Raw genomic sequence first — 24020 nt, 5'->3', positions numbered from 1 at the left:
ATATATATATTTTTTTAAACAGATACAGATATTTTCCGATATCACATTTTAATGCCGATATCGGACGATAATATCGGTAGGCCGATAATATCGGACATCCCTACCAGCAAGATAATTGGGACCCAGGAGCTTTCCTTGACATACATTTATAACAGACAAATTCTGCGGAAGGCTCAGACGATCTTAGGCCCTGTCCACACGAGCGCTGGATTTAATGTAACCGAAGTTTGAAAAAAATAAAACTCCGTCCACACAGGTGAACAATCGCATATAATTGCGTACTCACGGCGGCTGGAAAATCAGCAACCGATACATGTAGTACAATGCCAAAGCAGTAGGCGGCGATGTTGTTCAGACATGAACGCCATTTCAACCAATCAGAAAAGGTTGAACGCTCACTACACTTCCTGTTTAGAAACAACATAGCCGCCACCTTTAAATATCATTTTATTAACGGAGCAACGGAGCATATATTTGCAATAAATAAGTGCAATAATAAGTGCAATAAACAAAGGGATACATTCACTGTGTGTTCTGCCTCTCATTTGTTGATGAAACAAAACCAACAGCAACACAATTTACCACCAAGAGCGGATAGTTTAGTCTCACAAAAATATCTCCGGTGTTGTTAGCTACATGCTAATGTGAATGGTATTCTCTATGTATAGTATATAGCTTAAATGCTAACGTAATGTGGTAACGTTAACGCTAGTATAATGAATGGATGCAAACGTTATTTAACATATTGCAGAATGGGTACAATACAATACGGCTCAATACAAACAATTGTTAAGGGGATGCAGTCTGGACTGGGTTCCTTATAACAATAACTTGACAACACATGAGTTTAGTTTAGCCGCAGCTACAGGTTTTACTCTGGTCGGGTCAGGAATGCGACAACAGACATCAGTCGATCACAACACTCTTCAACAATACGTTTCGAACAAAAGTTTGTTACAATCATTTTCATATAACGCTACTTGGGACAGCTCTGCTGTAAACACTGGTGTAGCTGGCTCTGCTCTAATCACTCTAACCCCGTGCTCGGTTGCTAACTTGCTATTGTTTGCGACAGTCTGCCGTGAACATGGGAAATAATTGCGACAGCTCTGCTGTAAACACTGGGAATAACCTCGGTTGCTATGCCCACACGCACCCGCAAAACCGCAGAACTTCACCCTGGACTCCGGTTTTCATTTTTTTTAATTTTTTTTATACTTTATTGTGTCAATGAAAAACATTTTACATTTAGGTATAGTAAGTGTACCCACATACACATACACAACTGCACCTGTCCATACTTACATACGTACATACCCACACAAATGTACATACGCATATTCCAAATCTTGACATTTTTTTTTTATTTTTTTTTGTACCCATCACCCATACAAAAAACAAGAGACAAAAACACAAACAAAGGGGCGAGCACCAGCATAGATCCCGGACCGGCACACATCCAACATCCATCCCTACCCGTCCCCACACACACACACACAAGAAAAACAACAAACAACAACAACAATAATAACAGCAAACAAATAAGAAATTAATAGAAAAAAGAAACCAACCAAAAAACTAAAAATTTAAATAAAATAATAATAATAATAAGTAAAAAGGCTTGAATTGTCATTGTAGGTATAGCTGTAGGCCTAAGGGGTGTTCCCCAACAATTGATCAGTAGATCATCACTGTTTCATGTTACTTAAAATCTTCCTTAAAGACTGATCTGTCTGTCAACTAGTACCCCTCCATAGTTTAAAGAGACCCCATCTTTTTCCCAGCATATTTTCATTCTTATTGATTTTGTAGGTTACCTTTTCCATACTATATATGTCCTCTACAGTTTCTAACCATTTGTTTACTTTCTGGGGTTCAAGTTTTTTCCAAGCTCTTGTAATTTGTTTAAGTGCTGCAGCTCTCAAAATAAAAAAAAGGTATAGTTCTTCTTTTTGTAGGTTTTTGGGGCGTGTTCCTAAGAGTATATCATGTTTTTCTATACCCACTTCCTCAAACATCTGTTCCATTATGTCTAGAATATCTGACCAGTAGATTTGAATTTTTTTACATGTAAAGAAAATATGTGTATGGTCAGCATTCTTTTCCCCACACTCCCTCCAGCAGCCGGGATCATTTTGTGCGTATTTGGACATACTCGATGGTGTTCTAAAGTACCTCATATTTATTTTCCAAGCATACTCCTGCCAAAAGGGTGATTTTATGTAATGGAAGATATCTTTAAAGCTTTGATTCCACTCCTTATCTGGTATGTTTGTTTTCAGTTCCTTCTCCCATTTATTTTTAATATAGCTTAAATCTTCAATTTTGTTTTCTTGGAGCATTTTGTAGATTTGTCCAGTTGTGTTTTTGAGGTTATGGCTTTGTTGAGTCTTTATCATGTATTTCAGTAGGGGGTGGAGATCTTCAAGAGTTTTAATTTGGACTTTTTCTCTTAAGTAGCTTCTTACTTGCAGGTATCGGTGAAAGTGATTACTAGGACAGGCATATTTATTAGCTACATTTTCAAAAGAATCCACTTCTTCATTGTACATTTGATAGAAACGTATGAGGCCCTTAGCTTCCCATGTCTTAAAAAAACCGTCAATACTGTTTGGAGAAAAATCTGGGTCCCATGCTATTTGTCTTAAGCAGATCATTTCTTGTTCCTTAATTTTATTTATTTTACATATTTCCCTCCAGATTTTAAATGTGTTATATATAGAGTAATTGTGTATTTTGATCTGTGCTTTTTTTTATATCTGGAGAAGATCAATGTGCTGAGTGATTCCACTAGATTCAACTCAATTGACTTCCATTTGGGTCTCATCTCGTTTTTCATCCATATTAGAATCGGTTTTACCTGTGCTAGGTTATTAGGTATAGTTATTCCCAGATATCTCACTTTGTTCCGGTCCCATTTAAAGTTAAACTGTTTTTTGAAGTCTTTCTCCAAGTGGTCACCTACTTCCATAGCTTCAGTTTTATTTAAATTAAGCTTATATCCAGACAGAACTCCATAGTTTGTAATTTCATCGAGTAACTCCGGTAGTGAAATATATATATCTGTAAGATACACTATGATGTCGTCCGCGTACAGTGCTAGTTTATGTTCATCTTCCTTTATTGTGAGACCTTTTATCCTCATATTTTTCCTTATGCTTTCGGCTAAGGGTTCTATGCATAAGGCAAATATTTGGGGTGATAATGGGTCCCCTTGTCTTGTCCCCCCTTTTAAAATAAATTTCGTAGAGAGTGTCCCATTCACTCTTACTCTTGCGTTAGGTTCTTTATATATTCCCTTAATCAATTTAATAAAAGTTTGGTGGAATCCAAAATTCTCACATACTCCAAATATGAAGGGCCATGACACCCGATCAAAGGCTTTTTCAGCATCTAATGTCAATGTCAGCATTTGTTGCTTTGTTTGTACTGCATAATCAATGATATTAAGAGTACGCCGCACATTGTCGCTTAGGAGACGATCTTTAACGAATCCTGTTTGGTCCAAGTTAATTATATTAGGTAGTATATGTGAGAGTCTGGTTGCTATAATTGATGTGAATAATTTTTGATCTACATTTAAGAGCGATATTGGTCTATACGATGCACAGTCTGTCGGGTCTTTTCCTTCTTTAGGTATAACAGTAATGATTGCAGAATTCCATGTGTCCGGCCAGTTTCCTGTTTGTAGGATCTCATTAAAAACTCTACATAAGATGGGAGTAACTAGGTATCTAAACTCCCTGTAGAATTCGTAAGTAAATCCATCACTTCCAGGACTTTTTCCCGGTTTACCCTTCTGGATGACCTTTAGGATTTCTGTCTCTACTATTGGTTGTACTAATTCATTATTTTGTTTAACGGACACTGTTGGAAGGTTTAAAATATCTAGGTATTGTTTAATTTTCTGTGGGTTCACACCTATTACTTCTGGAGTGTAGAGGTTTTGATAATAATCCTTAAAACATAATGCTATTTTCGATTTCCCCCTCTTATATGTGGAGTTGTTATCCATGATAGTGGCTATTGCAGTTTTTTCTTTCTGTTTCTTTAGTTTAAATGCTAATATTTTCAGTGCTTTTGGGCTGTTGTCATAATATGTTTGCCTACAGAGCATGAGATTCTTTTCAATGTCATGTATTTCTATAGTTTCCAATGCTTTTTTAGCTACGTTCAATTGTATCTGTACTTCTTTGTTCCTCCCTTTCTCATGTTCTTCTTGTAGTTTTTTTACTTTGTTTTCCAGTACCATCTTTTCTCTATCTCTTCGCTTCTTTTTCCAGGATGAATATGCTATGATTTCTCCTCGTATTGTTGCTTTTGCAGCTTCCCACAGTATTGTGGATGTCACTTCTCCATTGTCATTGATCTCAAAGTAAGACTTCATGCTATGTTTTATTTTCTCCTTGAAGTCCTGGTCGCCAAATAGGGAGTTGTTTAACCTCCAAATCGTTTCCCCTCGTTCCATCTTCAAGTTTAATTCCATTATGATTGGTGCATGGTCTGCTATAGTTATAGGTAATATTTCACATTTTGTGACCTTTGAAATCTCATTTTTAAACATAAAGAAGTAATCTAGTCTTGAATAGACCTTATGTGCATTGGAATAAAAAGGTGAAGGCCTTGCCTTGGGGATGTAGACAACGCCAAACATCCAAAAGTCCCAACTCTATTTGGGTTTTTCTTAATAATACTGCTGCTTGTTCTGATTTATGTTTTATTCTACTTTGGGTGTCTACCTTCTGATTCATCACCAAGTTGAGGTCTCCCCCCATTATGAGTGTTCCCTTCACCTCTGTCATTATCAAGGATATGATTATTTTCATTAGATCTGCTCCTTTTCCAGGCGGATTGTAGACATTAATCAAAGTTATTTGTTGTTCTTCTATTTCCCCCGTTACCAAAACATATCTTCCTTCCTTATCTCTGATACATTTTTCTTTATTAAAAGTGAGGTTATTTTTTATGCGGATTGCCACTCCTCTTTTTGCTGATGTGTGAGAGGAGAAGAATACTTGGGCTGAGGCTAATTTCTCCAACTTTGCATGTTCCACTTTGGTCAAGTGTGTTTCCTGAAGGAAGATTATTTCTCCTCCTTCCTTCTTAAGTTTTTGCAGTATCCTCTTCCTTTTTATTGGGTTATTTAGGCCATTTGTATTGAGAGAGATTAATTTAAGTGTCCCCATTGCACTGCTTTTGAGGCTCTTTTCTTATATATGTATTCAAACCTTTAACCAAAAAAATAAAAATAAAAAAAACATAGATAACTGAAACTTTGTGTACAAGAACACAAACATAAAACACAAACATAACACCCAACAGTGAACTTCCAATTTCTGCAACCTCTAACCGGTTACAGGAGATATTCCACATTATTAAGGTTATGTGGAAAGAGGGGTTATCATTAAGTAACCCCTGCCACAAGGTGGTGAGTGTGGCTATAGTTATGGGACAAAAGGTTGCCCATATCTGCATGGTAGACGGCATGCGGGTGCACAGTCCCTCCAATAATTTCTCTATAGCTAATTTGTGTAACTCAAGTATATCTCCAATACAATTCAAAGAATAGATTATAATAATAGTCATAGTATATGCAGGTATGCATACATATACACGATACTACGCATACATACATACATACATACATACATACATACATACATACATACATACATACATACATACATACACACACAACAATCAACAGCACCCTCCCCTCCAAACATGTCTCTAATCTCTATAGCTCACATAGATCTCTAATACCATTCAAAGCATAGATTATAATAATAGTCATAGTATATACCGGCATGCATACATATACACAAAACTACATACATACCGACTCACACACACACACACACACACACACACTGTGACCTCATTTTTTTTACTTCTAATTTTACTATGTTATTTTATTTCATACTTATCTTGTCTTGCACAGTCTCTGGAGCGCAACAGTAAGAAGCATTTTGTATAAAAGTATTCTGTACTTCTGTATGACAACTATTAAAGAAACTTGAAACTTGAAACTTGAAACACACAGCAACTAACACCAATACGGGGAAGGGTAACCATCTGTCATACCTACACTCATATGTGCATACGCTCACATGCATTGCACCCACATGTGAGCACACATAACACATACCCCCCATACCAACACCAATCACTATTATGTGCATGTATAGTGTCCCTAAACTGCCGTTTTAGCCTTTTTTTTTTTAATTTTTTTTTAATTTTTTTTTAATTAAAATGACAAGTCTCTATTGGTAGCCAAGCACTCTTGTGCGTTGAGTGAAAGTACCTATATGCTCAAGAAAAGAAGAGAGAAGGAAAAACAATAATAGTATAAATATATCTTCTTAACGTTCAGGGGGCCCCATACAACTTTTTTTTTAGGGCCCCCAAAAAGCCAGAACCGGCCCTGTCTGCTTGCATGCATGCAGGTATGCATGCACACACACCACGCACGTATGACAATGCTACACACATCACCACACTATACCCACATAAACCTGTGCATATATATACACATACACACATACATATGCATGCACACATGCACCCATTCCTAATTATAAAAATGTAATAAAAAAAGAAGATATATATACATAAACATGCCTACACACACTACTCATACTCAAGAGAATAATGAGGACTTTTCTTTTCTTTTTTCATAATAATAATAATAATAATAATAATAATAATAATAATAATAATAATAATAATAATAATAATAATAATAATAATAATAATAATAATATAACTTGTATTTGTTATCATCCATAGATCATTTATCATCCTTCTGGCTCTTAGTTTAATATTTAATAATTGAGAAAAATAAAATAAAAATAAACACTTTGCGGTCTACAAGGTATAGGCTATTAATTAAATAATACATCATTCATAATAATAATAATAATAATAATAATAATAATAATAATAATAATAATAATAATAATAATAATAATAATAATAATAATAATAATAATAATATATAACTTGTATTTGTTATCATCCATAGATCATTTAAGCCTTCACCTTGTTCTCATCCTTCTGGCTCTTAGTTTAATATTTAATAATTGAGAAAAATAAAAAATAAAAATAAACACCGTTTGCGGTCTACAAGGTATAGGCTAATAATTAAATAATACATCATTTTTAGAGTAACAAAACGAAAATCCCTTCACAATAATTTTTCGTTTGTTGTCCGTGTGTATACAAGTTCACATCTTCTAATGGGAGTCGGGGAAGGTAGACGCAAGAGAGAGGGCTGGGGGGGGGAAACTGCAATTGTCTTATAAAGTTCAATATTCCATATTGCCCGGATAATCATGAAAAAAGGAGAGGGAGATGTAGTGGGAATTGTCACTGGATTCCAGTAGATCTATTCTCTTATGTAGTCGTCACATTTACAATACCAGTCTCTCAGAAGTGAGCCAACAGTCTCACCGTCTGCTCCGTGCCTCTGGTCGCGCACCCTCTGGAACGCGGTGGATTGGGCATCTGCGCTGCGCACCGGGGCCTGATATAGCCTCGGGTGTGTAGTAAAGATAATGGACTCCGGTTTTCAAAGACCGCGGTTGCAGTGTAGCAAACCCCCGGTTGTGTGTGCCCGAACAGTGCAACTGCGCACATACAATCATGGTCACATTAAATCCAGCGCTCGTGTGGACGGGGCCTTAGACAGCTCTGACCATCCTCTCTTGGAGGAGTTTGTCCCCCTCCCCTCTGGCAGGAGATATAGGCTCCCCAGGCTAAAGAGCAACAGATTTAAATGTTCGTACATCCCCAGGGCACTAAATGCACTTAACTTCCTTTAAAATAAAATAACAGTAATGCATTTTCATTTTCCCTTTCTTTTGCCTGGTTGGATTCTGTAAGATGTGATGTTTCTTGTGTTGTGTTATTTGTTGTTGTTGTTGTCTCTACCACTGCTGCAAAGCAAATTTCCCCTTGAGGGACAATAAAGTCTGAACTGAACTGAACTGAACTGATGTAATTTGCTGTCCGCCGATGGACCGCACAGGTGGAAGAGGTTAAGAACCCCTGGATTATACAATAATGTCTACCCCTGGACAGACAAGTACTTTCTTAATTACAAGAAAGTACTTTCAGAGGTAAAAGCTGATTTACTGAGGTGGAGCACCTCTCTCCTCTCATGCCATTCTCCTATTTCAGTTATTAAAATGAATGTGCTCCCATGAATCTACTTTTTCAGCTATATACTCGCTCTGGCACCACCTAAAGTTATTGGAAGGAATTACACTCTGCAATCTCCCAATTTTGTGTGTGAGAGGCTAACATGAATTTAAACGTTCAACCCTCCAGACCAGAATCAGAGGGTGGATTGGGATTCCCCAGAGAACAGAATCAGAGGGTGGATTGGGATTCCCCAACCTCTGTCTGTACCTAAATTGCACCTCATCCCATTTCTGCCTTGCACTATATAGTATTGTATATTAGTACACTGCATAGTATTGTATATTATATGGTAACTCAGTTACGTCTATTCTGCATCGAACATTGTACATATGTCTATACTGAACACTGTGACCTCATTTTTTTTACTTCTAATTTACATGCTATACTATGTTATTTTATTTCATACTTATCTTGGAGCGTAACAGTAAGAAGCATTTTGTATAAAAGTATTCTGTACTTCTGTATGACAACTATTATTAAAGAAACTTGAGTTCAAGAAAGAAGAAAGAAGAAGAAACTGTCTGCTGGTGCCCTATAGAGCAGAAAGACTTTAAAATGTAATCTATTCCAATATTTCTACTAAATATTCTAAAACTAAGTTTGGCTCTATTATTACTGAATTGATTTCTGTTTGGCAACATACAAACAGATTTAGCAAAATTGCATCTAATAGGTACCTTCAATCTCCCATATTCCGTAACCATGGTCTTCAGCTGGGACGACATACAATGTCCTCCCCCCAGTGGAGTAATAATAGAGTACTCACTTTTGATGATATGTTTGGGTCAGTGGGTCTCCACTCATTCCAAGACATTCCGCTCATTCCAATACATCACCTCATTGCTGGATTGGAGCTCTGGACCTTATCATACTCACTCTGGTGACTGGCTTTTACACTTCCTAGAGTTTGTACTGAATTAGGAAAATCTGCTTTTAGCTGTGCCCCAGAAAATCACTTTAAAACTCAATTAATTAGTATCTGTAACTGAGGGGTACAATTCCCTGACTGTATTACTAGATATGATACTTACTACCACTACCTTTGTACTTAATATTCGGCCACCCAGTACTCGGCATAAATATATTATGATGAACACTGTCACGTAGATGAAACGGATCCAACACAAATGTACGAATTAGAAATAGGTCTTTATTTCTACACAGCGATGGTGTGTAGAGCAAGCACTTAATCAAATCAATCACATTTATGAATGGGAATTAGTATGCACTTTTATGGCAAGAGTATTCGTCGGTATATCAATAGAGAATGTCCAATCTCTGAAGGCGCAGGTGGTACATATACGACCTGGAATAGTTAAGGAATAACAGCAATGGTACTTTAATGATTATAGACTGGATACACTAGGGGGGGGTTAATCCGGTCGCTTGTAAGCCGACAGGAGTAGGAAGGGGGGGGGGGTAGAGTCCGGCCGCCTCATCCGGCCGCCTCATCCGGCCAAGGGTATCCCAGGTGAACCCACTGTAGTGCCGTTCAATGCGCCGGCGATCCTTGGACCACAGATGAAAGCAGGTGGACTCTTTGTGGGCCGGCGTCCTCCGGTCCACGGAGGAGAGACGTGAAGCGACCTCGTCTTGCAGAGCGTCTCCTCACCTTGCGTCCTCTCCAGGGGGGGGGGGTTCCAACACACGGCAGTGTCGGGGGTCTTTATCCATGGAATAATCAACGTACACAAAGCATAATCCGTGCCTGGGAAGGCGGGCTGTCGTCGGTAGAATAATCTGGTATACAGGTCCACTCGCTCGTCGGCTCTGGGGCTCCTCGGGTGCAGCTTCACGTGGGGTCAACCACCCTGGATAAGCAGCCAGTTTTCTGCCCGAAACGATGGGGTGCTGACTACGGTAGTATTCTCACCGTACGAAGCACTATATATTAACAGACTATTATTAGCTTAATAGACTACGTCCAACTTGACGATATAGTGCCAAATATGACTATTCAAATATTAATATACACGATGTCTCAATACCGATGGTAAGCCGAACTTGGCCTTACTCCCACACGTGGCGTCGCGGGGAGGCTTTACGTCTGTGACTCTATTGGAGGGTAAGAAACTGGACTGAAAAGGAAGTCCTACTTTAATAGCGCAGTATATATACGCACTATGAACAAATAGTCCCATTAGTGGTGCGGTAGCCAGATTCCTACGCGGAACTAGGACTTGTTCGTACATGTTGAGCGGTACGTTTGAACTGGGTCTGGGGGTATGGCAGCCTGGCACCAAGGTCTCGACCAATAGTAGAATGGAGACTATTATGGGATGTTCAGTAGGCTAGAATGGATATTCAATGCATATTGTACAAGGAATATACAAGGGATATCAGGGAATATTAGAGAATATACAAATACAATTAAATATATATATATAAATAAATATATATATTCGGTTTAATCTGGCCCTTCACAACAGCCACCCCCTGATTGGTCCCAGACCTAATCAGTTAAACAGAGACAGATTAATCGCGTTGTCTATTTACACATAAGGGTTTGCTGTAGGGGTCAGTCAACTTCACAAAGTCATAGGGTTATAGGGTCATGGTCATCATCGATTGTGTCTGGGAGTCGGGGCAGTTCTATGAGCCTCGCCACGGGACGGGTGTAAGTGCGACCCTGGACAAGCACTTCAGCTGCTCGGACCTTGCCGTCGGCACCGGTGATCACTTTGCTTACGCGGCCGGCCGGCCACATAGCTCTGGGCAGTGATTGATCAATAATCATGACGACTGTTCCTTCTGTCAAATTGTCTCTCTCCTTTACCCACTTCTGGCGGGTCTGTAGAGACGGTAGGTAGTGCAGTAGGAAACTGCTCCAAAACTTGTCGGCTAATACTTGGCTGTACCTCCACATTCGTCGGCCGTTCGCTTCTTCAGGCCGGTACATTGTCTGGGGTAATGCAGGATCTAGCCGCCCCATCAGGAGTGTGTTGGGGGTAACTGGGTAGATAACAGTGCTCAATCCACAGAACACAGGCTTCTTATTCTCAGCCTCCTCCTGACTGGCTTTCCTCGGGATAGGCGTGGGCCACTCTCCTTCCGGGAGCTTTAGGAATGCTGGGCCGTCACTGTAGACATTGCGACGGGTGAGGTCATCCAGGGGCATCCCCCGGGTGATGACGTCAGCTGGGTTCTGTTTTGTATCAACGTAGCGCCACTCTGTTTCTCCGGTTAACTCTTCGGTTAAGTCTTGAATCTCGGTGACTCTGACTCCCACGAAGACTTTGTACTTGCATGAGTCCGATTTGATCCAGGCGAGTACTGTCGTGGAATCTGACCACAGGATTGTTCTAGACACCGGTATGGTGAGCTCACGTTGGATGAGCGTGGCTAGGTGCGCTCCGGCTAGGGCTGCGCAGAGCTCTAGACGTGGGATAGATTGTTGCTTGCGTGGGGCTATTCTCGAGCGGGCGAGGACAAATGCTGTGTAGATCTCTCCCCCCCTTTCTTGGGCCCGCAAGTAGGCTACTGATCCGTATGCGACCTCTGAGGCGTCACTGAAGACGTGTAAGTCCATTTTACATGTCTCTGGCCTCACCGTGGGTGGGAAGTAGCTTCGGCGCATATTAACGCCTGGGAGTGAGTGGAGCTCCATCTCCCACTCTCTCCAGGTGGATGCAAGGTGTGCGGGAATGGGGTCGTCCCAGCCCTGGTCCTTGTCCCACAATGCTCGTACAATCATTTTTGCCCTGGTGGTGTACGGTAGAATACATCCTAGCGGGTCATATTGTCGGGCGAGTGTTGTGTACACACTCCGTCTGGTGGTCGGCGCCGCCGCCGGCCTTCCCTGCTCCGTAGTCAGGGGCTTGTGTCTGTAGTGAAGCGAGTCTGTTTTGAATCGCCACACCAATCCCAGGGTCATCTCCTGGGCTTCTCCCGGGATTGTAGCCATCCAGGTCTCGCTGCTGGCTGCCTTGTCCTCGGAGGAGAGGCTGCGCAGTACTTGCGGATCGCTGCTGGCCCACTGCCTGAGATCAAAGCCGCCTTTGATCAATGAGGCGCGGAGTTTAATCAGGAGAGCCTCGGCTTCTTCCTGGGTTGAAAGGCTTTGTAGACAGTTGTCTACGTAGAAGCTGTTCTTTACGCTGTGTCGGACCTCTTCGTCCGCTGCTGGGTCCTCTGCTACATGTTTCTGTAGTGCAAATGTAGCACAGCAGGGGCTGCACGTCGTTCCGAAGGGGAGGACTTCCCATTGGTAGATGGCTGGGTGCTCATCTCCTGGCTTCTCTCTCCATAGGAACCGTAACAGGGGCTTGTCCTCCTCTACTAATCTCACCTGCAGGAACATTCCTTTAATGTCCCCGCTGATGGCCACCTTTTCCTGGCGGAAGCGGAGTAGAATGCCGAGTAGGGAGGGGCCGAGTGTGGGACCGGGCAGTAACTCTTTATTCAGATTTTGGGATCCGATCTGGTAGCTGCAGTTAAATACTATGCGGTCTTTACCGTTGTGATGGACCTTGTGGTGAGGCACGTACCACGATTCAGTGGTCTGGTCAGCCTCTTTAATGTCCATCTTTGTGACGTGTCCCGCTGTGATGAGCTTCTCAATCTCAGCGCGGTATACACTCTCTTGGGCGGGGTTCTTGGCTAAGCGCCGCTCCGTGTTCAGCAGGTACCGTTCTGTGGCGTCTGTCTTGGCGTGGAAAGTAGGCATTCCTTCTCGCCGCAGGAGTGGCGTGGCGTATCTCAACACGCCGTTGACCGGGACTCTCTTGGTCCCTGTCTCGAGGAGGTGAATGGCGTAAATGTCATCTTTAGAGCGAATGTCTTTCTTTCCGTTCTTAAAGGGCATTTGTTCCAAGGTCCATAACCGCTCTACGTGTTGCAGGAGTGCGGTTTCTCCCTCCGTGACTCGGGAGTGGAGACATCTAGTGGCTGTACTTCGGTTGAGAGATTTGGCGAGCGGGCCTTGGAGAGTCCATCCCAAACGGGTCTCGACTGCTGCAGGACAGCCTCGGGGTCCGGTATGAACCCGGTCTATCGGGACAATGAGGTCTGCATGGTCGGAGCCTATCAACAGGGTCGGCATAGCATTGTCTATGAGCGGGATCGGTAACTTGCGCAGATGTGCATATTTCTCCATCAGCTTGGCGACGGGGTATGTGTACCGCGACAGTCCTATTTCTTGGCTGGTGAAAGCGTCTGTAATCTGGTACCGTCGCTCAGGCTGGCCGCTTGCTGCGATAGAGAATGAGACATTCTCGCCCTTTATCGTCTTCAAATCTCGTCTTATTGTCCGAATTGTCATTTGGGTTTCGCTTCCCCGCAGCCCTAGCTGGGCCGCAGCGGAGGCGAGCAGCAGGGTCTTCTCTGACCCGTCATCGAGGACGGCGTAAGTGTCCAGGACTTTATTCTGGTAGCTTAGTGTCACACGCACTACTTTTAGGAGTACTCGGGCTCCACTGCTGCTGGCGGGATCGATGTACATGACGCTCGCTTTGCTGCTGGATGGTGCGGGTGAAGGGCGCCGTCTGTTACTGTCGTGAAGTATGTCCAGATGGGCTCCATCGCACTTGGTGCACCTTTTCTTTAAGCGGCATTCGGCTGCCATGTGTGAGCGCGCACAGCGAAAACAGCGCTTGTTGGACTTTATCCATTGACTTGCTTCCTCCGCGTTCAGCTTGGGGAAGGAGTCACATTGCGCTAGCCAGTGTTCTTTCTCACAGTAGGGGCACACTATCTTCCACTTCTCCGTTCTGGAGGGGGTACTGTGGCTCCTGCTGCTCGGTACTGACTCCGATTGGTGCATCACAGTCACCGATCTTCTTCCATCATTTAGTCGTCTGGTTCCTTCTCTGGAGCCAGGGGTGCCCCGTCCGAATGTATCTAGCCGTAGGCTGCTGACTTCTCTCGCCAGGAAGTCTGCTAGATCGAGGAGGTTCGGTTCGGGGCCATTCGGGTCTCGGTGGTCTCTCTGCCGCCTAAAACGCTCCTGTCGAGCGGGCGGCAGCTTCTCCAAGATCCTTTCCACATTTGAGTTGGCGTAAAGTTCATGCCTCCCCTTCTCTCTCTGCGCTCCCAACATCCCTACCAGGGACTGCACTCTGATGGACAGGTCGTCCAGTGCTCGATTGTCTATTGCTGGGGGTAAGCGGTCGATGTGTCGGATCTCCTGGATCACGTAATCCCATATGCGCCCATACCTCTGGTCCAATGCTACCAGCGCTGCTGTGTATGGGGTGGTGGAAGTCGCGTAGGCGAGCGCTATATTATGTGCGCGGGGTACCTTTAAGTGCTTCAGTAGGATGGCGTATTTATGGCGTTCATCCAATACATCCACCAACATGGTCTCCAGACACATGCGGAGTTCTGTATACTGGGCCCGGTTCTCTTGGGTGAAGTCGGGTACCATAGGCGTGCCAATGTATGACGCTGACTGTGGATACATCGGCGAGCGTTGGGGGAGAGGCCTCCTAGGCGAGTCTCCTCCCGCTCCTTGGTATGGGCTGGTACCGGCAGTGTACCATGGCCCGCTTGTCCAGGTGCTGTTCCTCGGTGCGGGTCGTGCGTCGTGCTCACCCGTGTATAGAGTCGGGGGTCTGTAGCGCAGCTCCGCGGGAGTATAGCCTGGGCTGTACCGGACCTCCTGGTCCGGTAGAGTACTGTGCTGTCGTCGGGCGTGGTTCTCCTCCTCTTCCTCTTCGTCTTCAGTTAGGTCATCCAGTGCTTGTAGTCTCTGGTTTAGCCTCTCCACAGGATATGCTGCTCCTTCCCGGTTGCTAGGTCTCGCTTGGACCGGTGGGGGGAGGTGGTCTGTGGGGGGTATAGACCTCGTCTGTTGGTCAAGTTCAGGGTTGTTTACTCGGCTAGGGGATGCCGCCCTGGAGGTGTGTCTAGACGAGTTCCTGGAGCCTCTGGCGGAGGGAGAGGGTGTTGTCCGTCTGATCAGCTGTTCTATTAGTTGCGCTTGCTGTCTGTCGCGCTCTGCGTCCCGTAGAGCACCAGCAGCTGCTCGCTGGCTGTCTGCTCGGTCTCGGGCCACATTCTCTTCCCTCTGAATGCGTCTTATTTCTAGACGTATATGCTCTTCTTCGCTCCGCTGCTGGATCTGCAGTCGGTCGCGTTCAGCAGCGGCGTTCAGGCTGATGAGGAAGGCCTGCTGTAGGGTCCTCTCTGCCTCGCTGGGAGAAGGCGGTTGTATAGGGGAGCCTTCCCTCGGGGTACTCCTTGCGGAGCCTTGGAGCTCTATCTCCACGGTGCTCTCCCCGTCTTCTTCCGTGCCGAGTTCTGTCTCGGTAGCGTTGTATTCCTCCCGGGACTCATCGGGGACTACTTCTTCAGTACTGGCGGGGTGTGAAGTCATGTCTGGTTCCCACTGGTCCCCACCGTGAACTTGGTCAGTTACATTAGAACCCGTAGGGGCCTCTATGGTCGGGGTAGTCTGGGCGTTGGGGTTAGACATACTTTTACTTTCTAGTTTTACCGCGTTTACTGTTAGTAGAAGACTAGGTTGTTGACTGAGGCGTAAGCCTCTAAGTACTGAGCGAGCCGTCGTTCGCGCTGCGGGCGTTGGTTAGGAGGATCGTTTCGTGGAGTGTTCATCATAGGCCATTTCAATATTAATAACACTATATTAATATTACACTGATTACCCTCCGGCTCGAAGGACCAATTGTAACTGAGGGGTACAATTCCCTGACTGTATTACTAGATATGATACTTACTACCACTACCTTTGTACTTAATATTCGGCCACCCAGTACTCGGCATAAATATATTATGATGAACACTGTCACGTAGATGAAACGGATCCAACACAAATGTACGAATTAGAAATAGGTCTTTATTTCTACACAGCGATGGTGTGTAGAGCAAGCACTTAATCAAATCAATCACATTTATGAATGGGAATTAGTATGCACTTTTATGGCAAGAGTATTCGTCGGTATATCAATAGAGAATGTCCAATCTCTGAAGGCGCAGGTGGTACATATACGACCTGGAATAGTTAAGGAATAACAGCAATGGTACTTTAATGATTATAGACTGGATACACTAGGGGGGGGTTAATCCGGTCGCTTGTAAGCCGACAGGAGTAGGAAGGGGGGGGGGGTAGAGTCCGGCCGCCTCATCCGGCCAAGGGTATCCCAGGTGAACCCACTGTAGTGCCGTTCAATGCGCCGGCGATCCTTGGACCACAGATGAAAGCAGGTGGACTCTTTGTGGGCCGGCGTCCTCCGGTCCACGGAGGAGAGACGTGAAGCGACCTCGTCTTGCAGAGCGTCTCCTCACCTTGCGTCCTCTCCAGGGGGGGGGGGGGTTCCAACACACGGCAGTGTCGGGGGTCTTTATCCATGGAATAATCAACGTACACAAAGCATAATCCGTGCCTGGGAAGGCGGGCTGTCGTCGGTAGAATAATCCGGTATACAGGTCCACTCGCTCGTCGGCTCTGGGGCTCCTCGGGTGCAGCTTCACGTGGGGTCAACCACCCTGGATAAGCAGCCAGTTTTCTGCCCGAAACGATGGGGTGCTGACTACGGTAGTATTCTCACCGTACGAAGCACTATATATTAACAGACTATTATTAGCTTAATAGACTACGTCCAACTCGACGATATAGTGCCAAATATGACTATTCAAATATTAATATACACGATGTCTCAATACCGATGGTAAGCCGAACTTGGCCTTACTCCCACACGTGGCGTCGCGGGGAGGCTTTACGTCTGTGACTCTATTGGAGGGTAAGAAACTGGACTGAAAAGGAAGTCCTACTTTAATAGCGCAGTATATATACGCACTATGAACAAATAGTCCCATTAGTGGTGCGGTAGCCAGATTCCTACGCGGAACTAGGACTTGTTCGTACATGTTGAGCGGTACGTTTGAACTGGGTCTGGGGGTATGGCAGCCTGGCACCAAGGTCTCGACCAATAGTAGAATGGAGACTATTATGGGATGTTCAGTAGGCTAGAATGGATATTCAATGCATATTGTACAAGGAATATACAAGGGATATCAGGGAATATTAGAGAATATACAAATACAATTAAATATATATATATAAATAAATATATATATTCGGTTTAATCTGGCCCTTCACAACAGTATCTATTGGTCAGTTTAAATTGTTAATAGCAAACCACTTCACCACAGTCTGCAGTTGTTTTAAATTATTTTAAATTTTTTAATTGATTGACCTTCTGTTTCTATATGTATTTCTTATATATTTCTTATGTTTTGTATTTATTTACATCATTGTAAATGAGAGCTTGCTCTCAATGATCCTTCAATATTATGGTAAATACAGATTGAATGAATGAATGAATGAACATTCAAAGCACTTTAATTTACCTGGATTGTAATTTTCTTTCTTACAGTTGCGTACAGTACAGTATGTCGTGCCCTGGAACTGGCTACTCATCCTTTTCACACTGACCAGACCCAACAGTCTAGTCTCTCTACCACGTATGCTCCTGGCAAAGGCTTCTTCTAATCCTCTTCCAATCATTACTGTGTGGAAAGAGGACCTTGCATTTGAAATGGCACCTAATCTTAAAGTTCACTGTAACTTTAAATTTAGATTTTTATGTTCTGTATTTATTATTGTTATTACTATTATTGTCCTGTGAAGTCCTGTCTATTATTATTATTATTATTATTATTATTATTATTATTATTATTATTATTATTATTATTATTATTGTATTGTGTGTTATGTTTTTTATATTTATATGTAAAAAAAAAGAAAAGATAAAAAAAAAAAAAAACATGCTGGGCACATTTCTTCATATAATATAGGAATGTCCAGGGGTTACAGATATCTGGAGGAACGTATGTGACATATTGTCCTCCATATTGTCCAAACCAATCTCATGCTCAGCATCTGTCCTCCTACTTAATGACAGCTCTGACATAAATCTTTCAATCAGACAGAGTTGTGACCTGGTTGGCCTCACAGCTGCTAAAAGACTCTCAGCCTGCAGATGGAAGCCTCCTCACGTTCTGTCTAAACACAAATGGTTATCAGACTTTTATCAATATTGCCAACATGGAAGTAACGCCGGGCAGCTGATATGCACTATGCGAAATCCAATGATGTTACATGCTGGAATCATAACGTTAATACTCTTAAATCCTTATTATAAACGTATTACAAATTCTGTTGTTCCATGTGGTCCTCTGGGTAGGGTTTTATGGGGGGGGGGGGGGATTGTGACTGACCCAGGAGAGAATGACATCTACTTTTTAAATTCTGTTTTATCTATTGGAGATTAAAAAAAAAGTGTTTTGCCTGCTTTTTCCACATCCCTGCATCTTTAATATAAATTCCAATCAAATATTTATCACAACAAAAAAATAACCCCTGGATTATACATTTATTATTATATAGATATTATATATATAGATTATACTATCTATTAAGAAGCCCTGGATTATACAATACTATCTATTAGGAAGAACCCCTGGATTATACAATACTATCTATTAGGAACCCCTGGATTATACAATACTGTATTAAAAAACCCTGGATTATACAATACTTTCTAATAAATACCCCTGGATTATACAATATTGTATAGGATTATACAATACTGTCTATTAAGAACCCATGGATTATACAATACTGTTAAAAAACCCTGGATTAAGAACCCCTGGATTATACAATACTATCTATTAAAAAACCCTGGATTATACAATACTGTATATTAAGAAACCCTGGATTATACAATACTGTCTATTAGGAACCCCTTGATTATATAATACTGTATATAAAAACCCATGGATTATTATTATTATAGAAACTGTGATTTTATAGTCTTATGTGCTCATTTCATCATTCATGTCTTTTACATTCTACTAAAACTGAATCAAACCATAAACAAGGTGGCCAGTTGCGATGTTAGATCCTAATGTGAAAAACTGATTTTATATGTCTGCTCATTTTAGCCTTGCTATTATTTTACTTATTTTAACTTTTATCTTTACGGCCCACTATCCGCTGGGTGCATACTATAACCTTTATCATGTTTTGTAACAGATTACAGAAGCCTATTTGGTGGCGGCTGGGTGGCGCAGCAGACATTGCGCTCGTCACCAACGCTAGAGACCCCGGGTTCGACTCCGGCTGTCGGCGTTCAGTCGTCATACTAACTCAATTGGCAGAGTTAGCGGGTGGAAGTCGATGGGTGGTAATCTGGACGTTGTGGACAGCGACTCCTACAGGTCGGTTGGGGACGCCTGCACAGCAGAGACAGGAAATGACGGGAGTAGTGTGAGCCTCCCACACGTTACACCTCGCCAATGAGAGTCCGCGCTGGCAGATGAAAAGATGTGACAGGCTGCCTCCTCGTGTATCAGAGGGGACACATGATGCAAGGCTTCTATCCTCCCTACAACCGCCCAGTGGGGGGTATATGCGAGCAACATTCAAGACCGGGGAGGGGAGAATTGGCACAGCGGGTAATTGGGATGGGAGAAAAATAGAAAGAGAAAAAGTGGATAAAAAAAGAGAAGCCTATTTGGAACGTGAGGTTCTGATATGATTTGATTAATATATCTGCATTATTTTATCCCACTTTATGCTTTGCTCTTGCTGCTTGTTTTACACTGATTCTGTCTTATTTCTTACTGATGTAAAGCACTTTGAACTGCAATCCCCTGTATGAAAGGTGCTATACAAATATCGGCCGATATCGGCATTAAAATGTGATATAGAAAAATATCGGTATCGGTTTTCAATTTAATTAAATTTTAATTTTTTTTACATTTCTATAGAAATGATGTCCGATATTATCGGCCTACCGATATTATCGGCCGATATCGGCATTAAAATGTGATATCGGTTGATATCGGTATCGGAAATTAAGAGTTGGACAATATTGGTATATCGGTATTGGTAAAAAAGCCAATATCGAGCATCCCTAATTATTATTATACAATACTGCGTATTAAGAACCCCTGGATTATACAATACTGCCTAGATTATACAATACTGTATAAGAACCCCTGGATTAGACACTGTGGATGCTACCTAGATTGTAGAGGGCCTCTGTGCAGGAGGAGTCGTTTCTGAGGGCCTCTTTGTAGAACTCCGCTGCCTTCTCGTAGTCCTGCTTGACAAACACTGTGTTGCCCTTGTTGATGAGAGCTGCTGGGTTGTAGTGGTCAGCGGTCATGGCTAGGTCTGCATACCGGTCCGCCTGGTCATAGTCCTTCTCCTTCAGATCAAAACAATGATGACATCACACAACAGAAATGGATAGAATGCTCACTTCCTGGTTTATCTCTCATATATATATATTCATATCTGCCTGAATATACCTGCATATAATCATTCTATATACCTACTTATACACCTGCATATAACCCATATACAGTGTTGTGCTAGTTACTGAAAAATACTAACTCAGTTACTTTACTAGTTACTCATTTCAAAAGTAACTCCGTTACTTTACTAGTTACTTACACCCAAAAGTAATGCGTTACTGTGAAAAGTAACTATTTAGTTACTTAAAAAAAAAAAAAAAAAAAGATTGCTCCCATGCCCGGCTTACAGATACTCAAAATCGGTTGATCAACTTGACAGTTTCCATTCACATCACTGAACTGCTAAGCAATGTGGTCTAGATACAAACACAAATCTGACACAGCTCGTCACGCGATTGGGCAAACATGTCAGTGGCCAATCAGAGAGCGTCAGTCAGTGGCCAATCAGAGAGCGTTCACCAGAAATGCGGCTATGGAAAGTATAGACGCTTACAGCAGAGCGTCAGTCAGTGGCCAATCAGAGAGCGTTCGCCAGAAATGCGGCTACGGAAAGTATAGACGCTTACAGATACTCAAAATCAGTTGATCAACTTGACAGTTTCCATTCACATCACTGAACTCTGCTAAGCAATGTGGTCTAGATACAAACACAAATCTGACACAAACACAAATGTCCCGACGTAATAAGAAATGCGCCGTGCTTAGGTTGAAGGAACAGCCTTGATGTCGCTGGAGCGTTTTATTATAACCGTCTTGCAACGTTGTTTAAGATATCAATCGTGCATTGCAATGTTAGAATAGTTAGGATATCAATTGTGCATGAAAGGACTATATTTATATTGTTTGATTAGTATTGATGAGATTCCCTGGCAGATTCTTAGTCAAAATCCGTTGATCAACTTGAGTTTCCATTCATTTACATTCACATCACTGCACTCACCAGTGTCTGTCGAGATGTAACGTTAGTCCAGCAGCCCCTCAAACATTTTCTTTATCTCATTTCCAAGTAGTTGGAAAAGGTTTTCCGTCCCATTTGCTGTGTGTCGCCTGGTATCATTCTACGCGGGTGGCGAGTGGCTTTGGATGAGTCCTGGTAGTTAACGTTAGACTCCAGTATCTTTGAGCCAAAACACAAATGACATAACTAAAACGTTATTTTCTTTTCGATCGACAAAAGAGAAATACGCGAGTAGCTGGGCGCTGCCATTATCAGTCAGGAATAGTAAACAAAACACGGCCCCGGCACAGCGTTTCCCCGCAGGCAGACAGGATAATAATAATAATAATAATAATAATAATAATAATAATAATAATAATAATAATAATAATAATAATAATCACTACCGCTCGCTATCAATCTATGCAATATATAACGCAAATAACGCAGTAACGAACCATTCAGTAACGCTAACGGCGTTACTGAATTTCAAAAGTAATGCGTTAGAGTTAGGGATGCTCGATATTGGCTTTTTTACCGATACCGATATTCCGATATTGTCCAACTCTTAATTTCCGATACCGATATCAACCGATACCGATATATGCAGGGTTTCCCCGTCCAAAAAACTGAATAATTTCAGGTAACTAATAATTTCACTGGATATATATATAACAAATATTGTTATTGTTTTTTTTTGTTTTTAAACCGATACCGATATTTTCCGATATCACATTTTACTGCCGATATCGGCCGATAATATCGGTCGGCCGATAATATCGGACATCCCTAGTTAGAGTACTAGTTACCGCCAAAAGTTACTTTGTTACTTTGTAACGCGTTAGTCCCAACACTGTCCATATAACTCTGTATGATAGCAGGTACAATAATGCTGTATATACCGTATATGTATATATACCTTATATATATATCCATACATCTGTCTGTACATACTAGGCTTGGGCGGTATCCTTATTTTCAAACCGGCAAACCTTTATGTTATAATACCCCGGTGCACGGTATTTGACGGTATGACTTTCATTTTCATCAGCGGGGGGGGGGGGGGGGGGGGGGGGGGGTGTTACGTGTTACCAAGTAAACAAATCATCGCCAGCTCTCAGAATGATAGTCCCGTCCCGCACCGGTAGAAGCCCGCACCGTTTTAGCGTTAGCATCTAGCCTATAGCCATGGCAGACTATTTGATTCCTTAAGGGCTAGAAATTGCCTGGGTTTTGGTCATATGCTCCCGAAATGCTCCCGTTGTTTGGCTACTTCTATGTGCAGTAAAAACTACTCGAATGCTTTATAACCTAGCCATTGATTTAGTTCAGGGTAATCCAAGATTAGCCGCAGAGCTAACGCTACTAACGTGAGCTAACGCTATTTATTCAAGCTCAGTAGCTCACAGAGAGAGATAAACAGCTGACAGCGGATAGTACAGGACGGTACAAATACAATAAAAAGGCGGGTGGGGGCTGTTGTGTAAACCTTGTACTCTTTAGTTCACATATAATAAGAGACTGATTGCTCCACAAGGACCACAACAACACTGCTCTCGTCACAACGCTTTACGGTATTTTCACAGCACTGTCGCAACATTACACCGTTGTGACCCACTCGCTCCACTAGAGCGGTCTCGCCCTCTGCTGGCGAGTGTGTGCACTACACTCAGTGTGTGCACTACACTCAAAACTCCGTTTCACTGTTATAGAAACTGAAGCGCATCTGTGATTTTGACGGTGACGGACGGTATTGAAAATCAATACCGTAGGTATTTCTAAATACCCTGGTATACCTTAATACCGTCATACCGCCCAAGCCTAGTACATACCTGCATATAATCCTTTTTACATATCCTTTTGACATATCTGTAGATACATATCACTCTTACTAGTTCTCCCTCTCCTTCAACCTACCTTGATCTCACCTGGTCAGGGACTGACCCTTAGATTAATCTGTCTAGTTTAGTTAGGATGTCTATGGGAGAACCTTTTTAACCTCTGTCTCTGTCTCAACCGGTCCCATGGAACAGCTTCATACCGTCTTCTGTCTGGCCTGGAGTGCTGAACCTTCTGAGTGGCTTCTCATGCCCCCACGGGGCATACGGCCCAGAGCTATTGTCTTGTATCTCATCCTGTATCCATACGCTTGCAGTAGTTCTATCTATTACTCAATTTCACAATTTTCTTATATACTATAATTAATTTAATATAATTTAGGACCTGCTCAGAGGTCATCAATCGGCACACATGCGATGCATGCATGCAATTCGTATCTGCTATTAACCCATCCCGTCGTCCTTCCCCCCCAAGGGCAGCCGGGAGCAGACAGGCGTCAACGTGAGCCGCGCCAGGGGACCAATCCAAGTGCTCCTGTCCGTCTTCGTCAAGGACGCCACAGCGTTAGCGATCTATTGTTGTGCATGTTTTTCCATTGGGTTTATCTTATCGGGGGGGAAACCCTTGCGAGCACGGGGAAACATGCAAACTCCACACAGAAAGGCCTGGGAGATACCCCACCTGGGTAACTGGCATCATGGAAACCTGGTCCCCAAGCGGGAATCGAACCCTGGACCTTCTTGCTGTGAGGCGACAGTGTTAACCACTACACCACCGTGCCCCTCAGTACTATGATTCTACTGTAGGGCTGAGC

At 42.7% G+C, this 24020-nt stretch overlaps 1 protein-coding gene across 1 annotated transcript in view; it reads right to left on the bottom strand.

Moving 5' to 3' along the window:
- The window catches only part of LOC311228495 (intraflagellar transport protein 88 homolog), a gene marked incomplete at both ends in the record, with an annotated part of 245256 nt that overhangs the window by 84004 nt on the left and 137232 nt on the right, over nucleotides 1-24020 (bottom strand). Inside the window, one exon of the mRNA XM_084314399.1 lies at nucleotides 20195-20381. Coding sequence (XP_084170525.1) covers nucleotides 20195-20381 — 187 coding nt within the window. The remainder of the gene's footprint in view (nucleotides 1-20194; nucleotides 20382-24020) is intronic.

Source organism: Notolepis coatsorum, assembly GCF_963971535.1.
Source record: "Notolepis coatsorum genome assembly, chromosome: 5".
NCBI lineage: Eukaryota > Metazoa > Chordata > Actinopteri > Aulopiformes > Paralepididae > Notolepis > Notolepis coatsorum.
The sequence above is the reverse complement of the archived record's forward strand: the minus strand, read 5'-3'. Positions and strand labels throughout refer to the sequence as shown.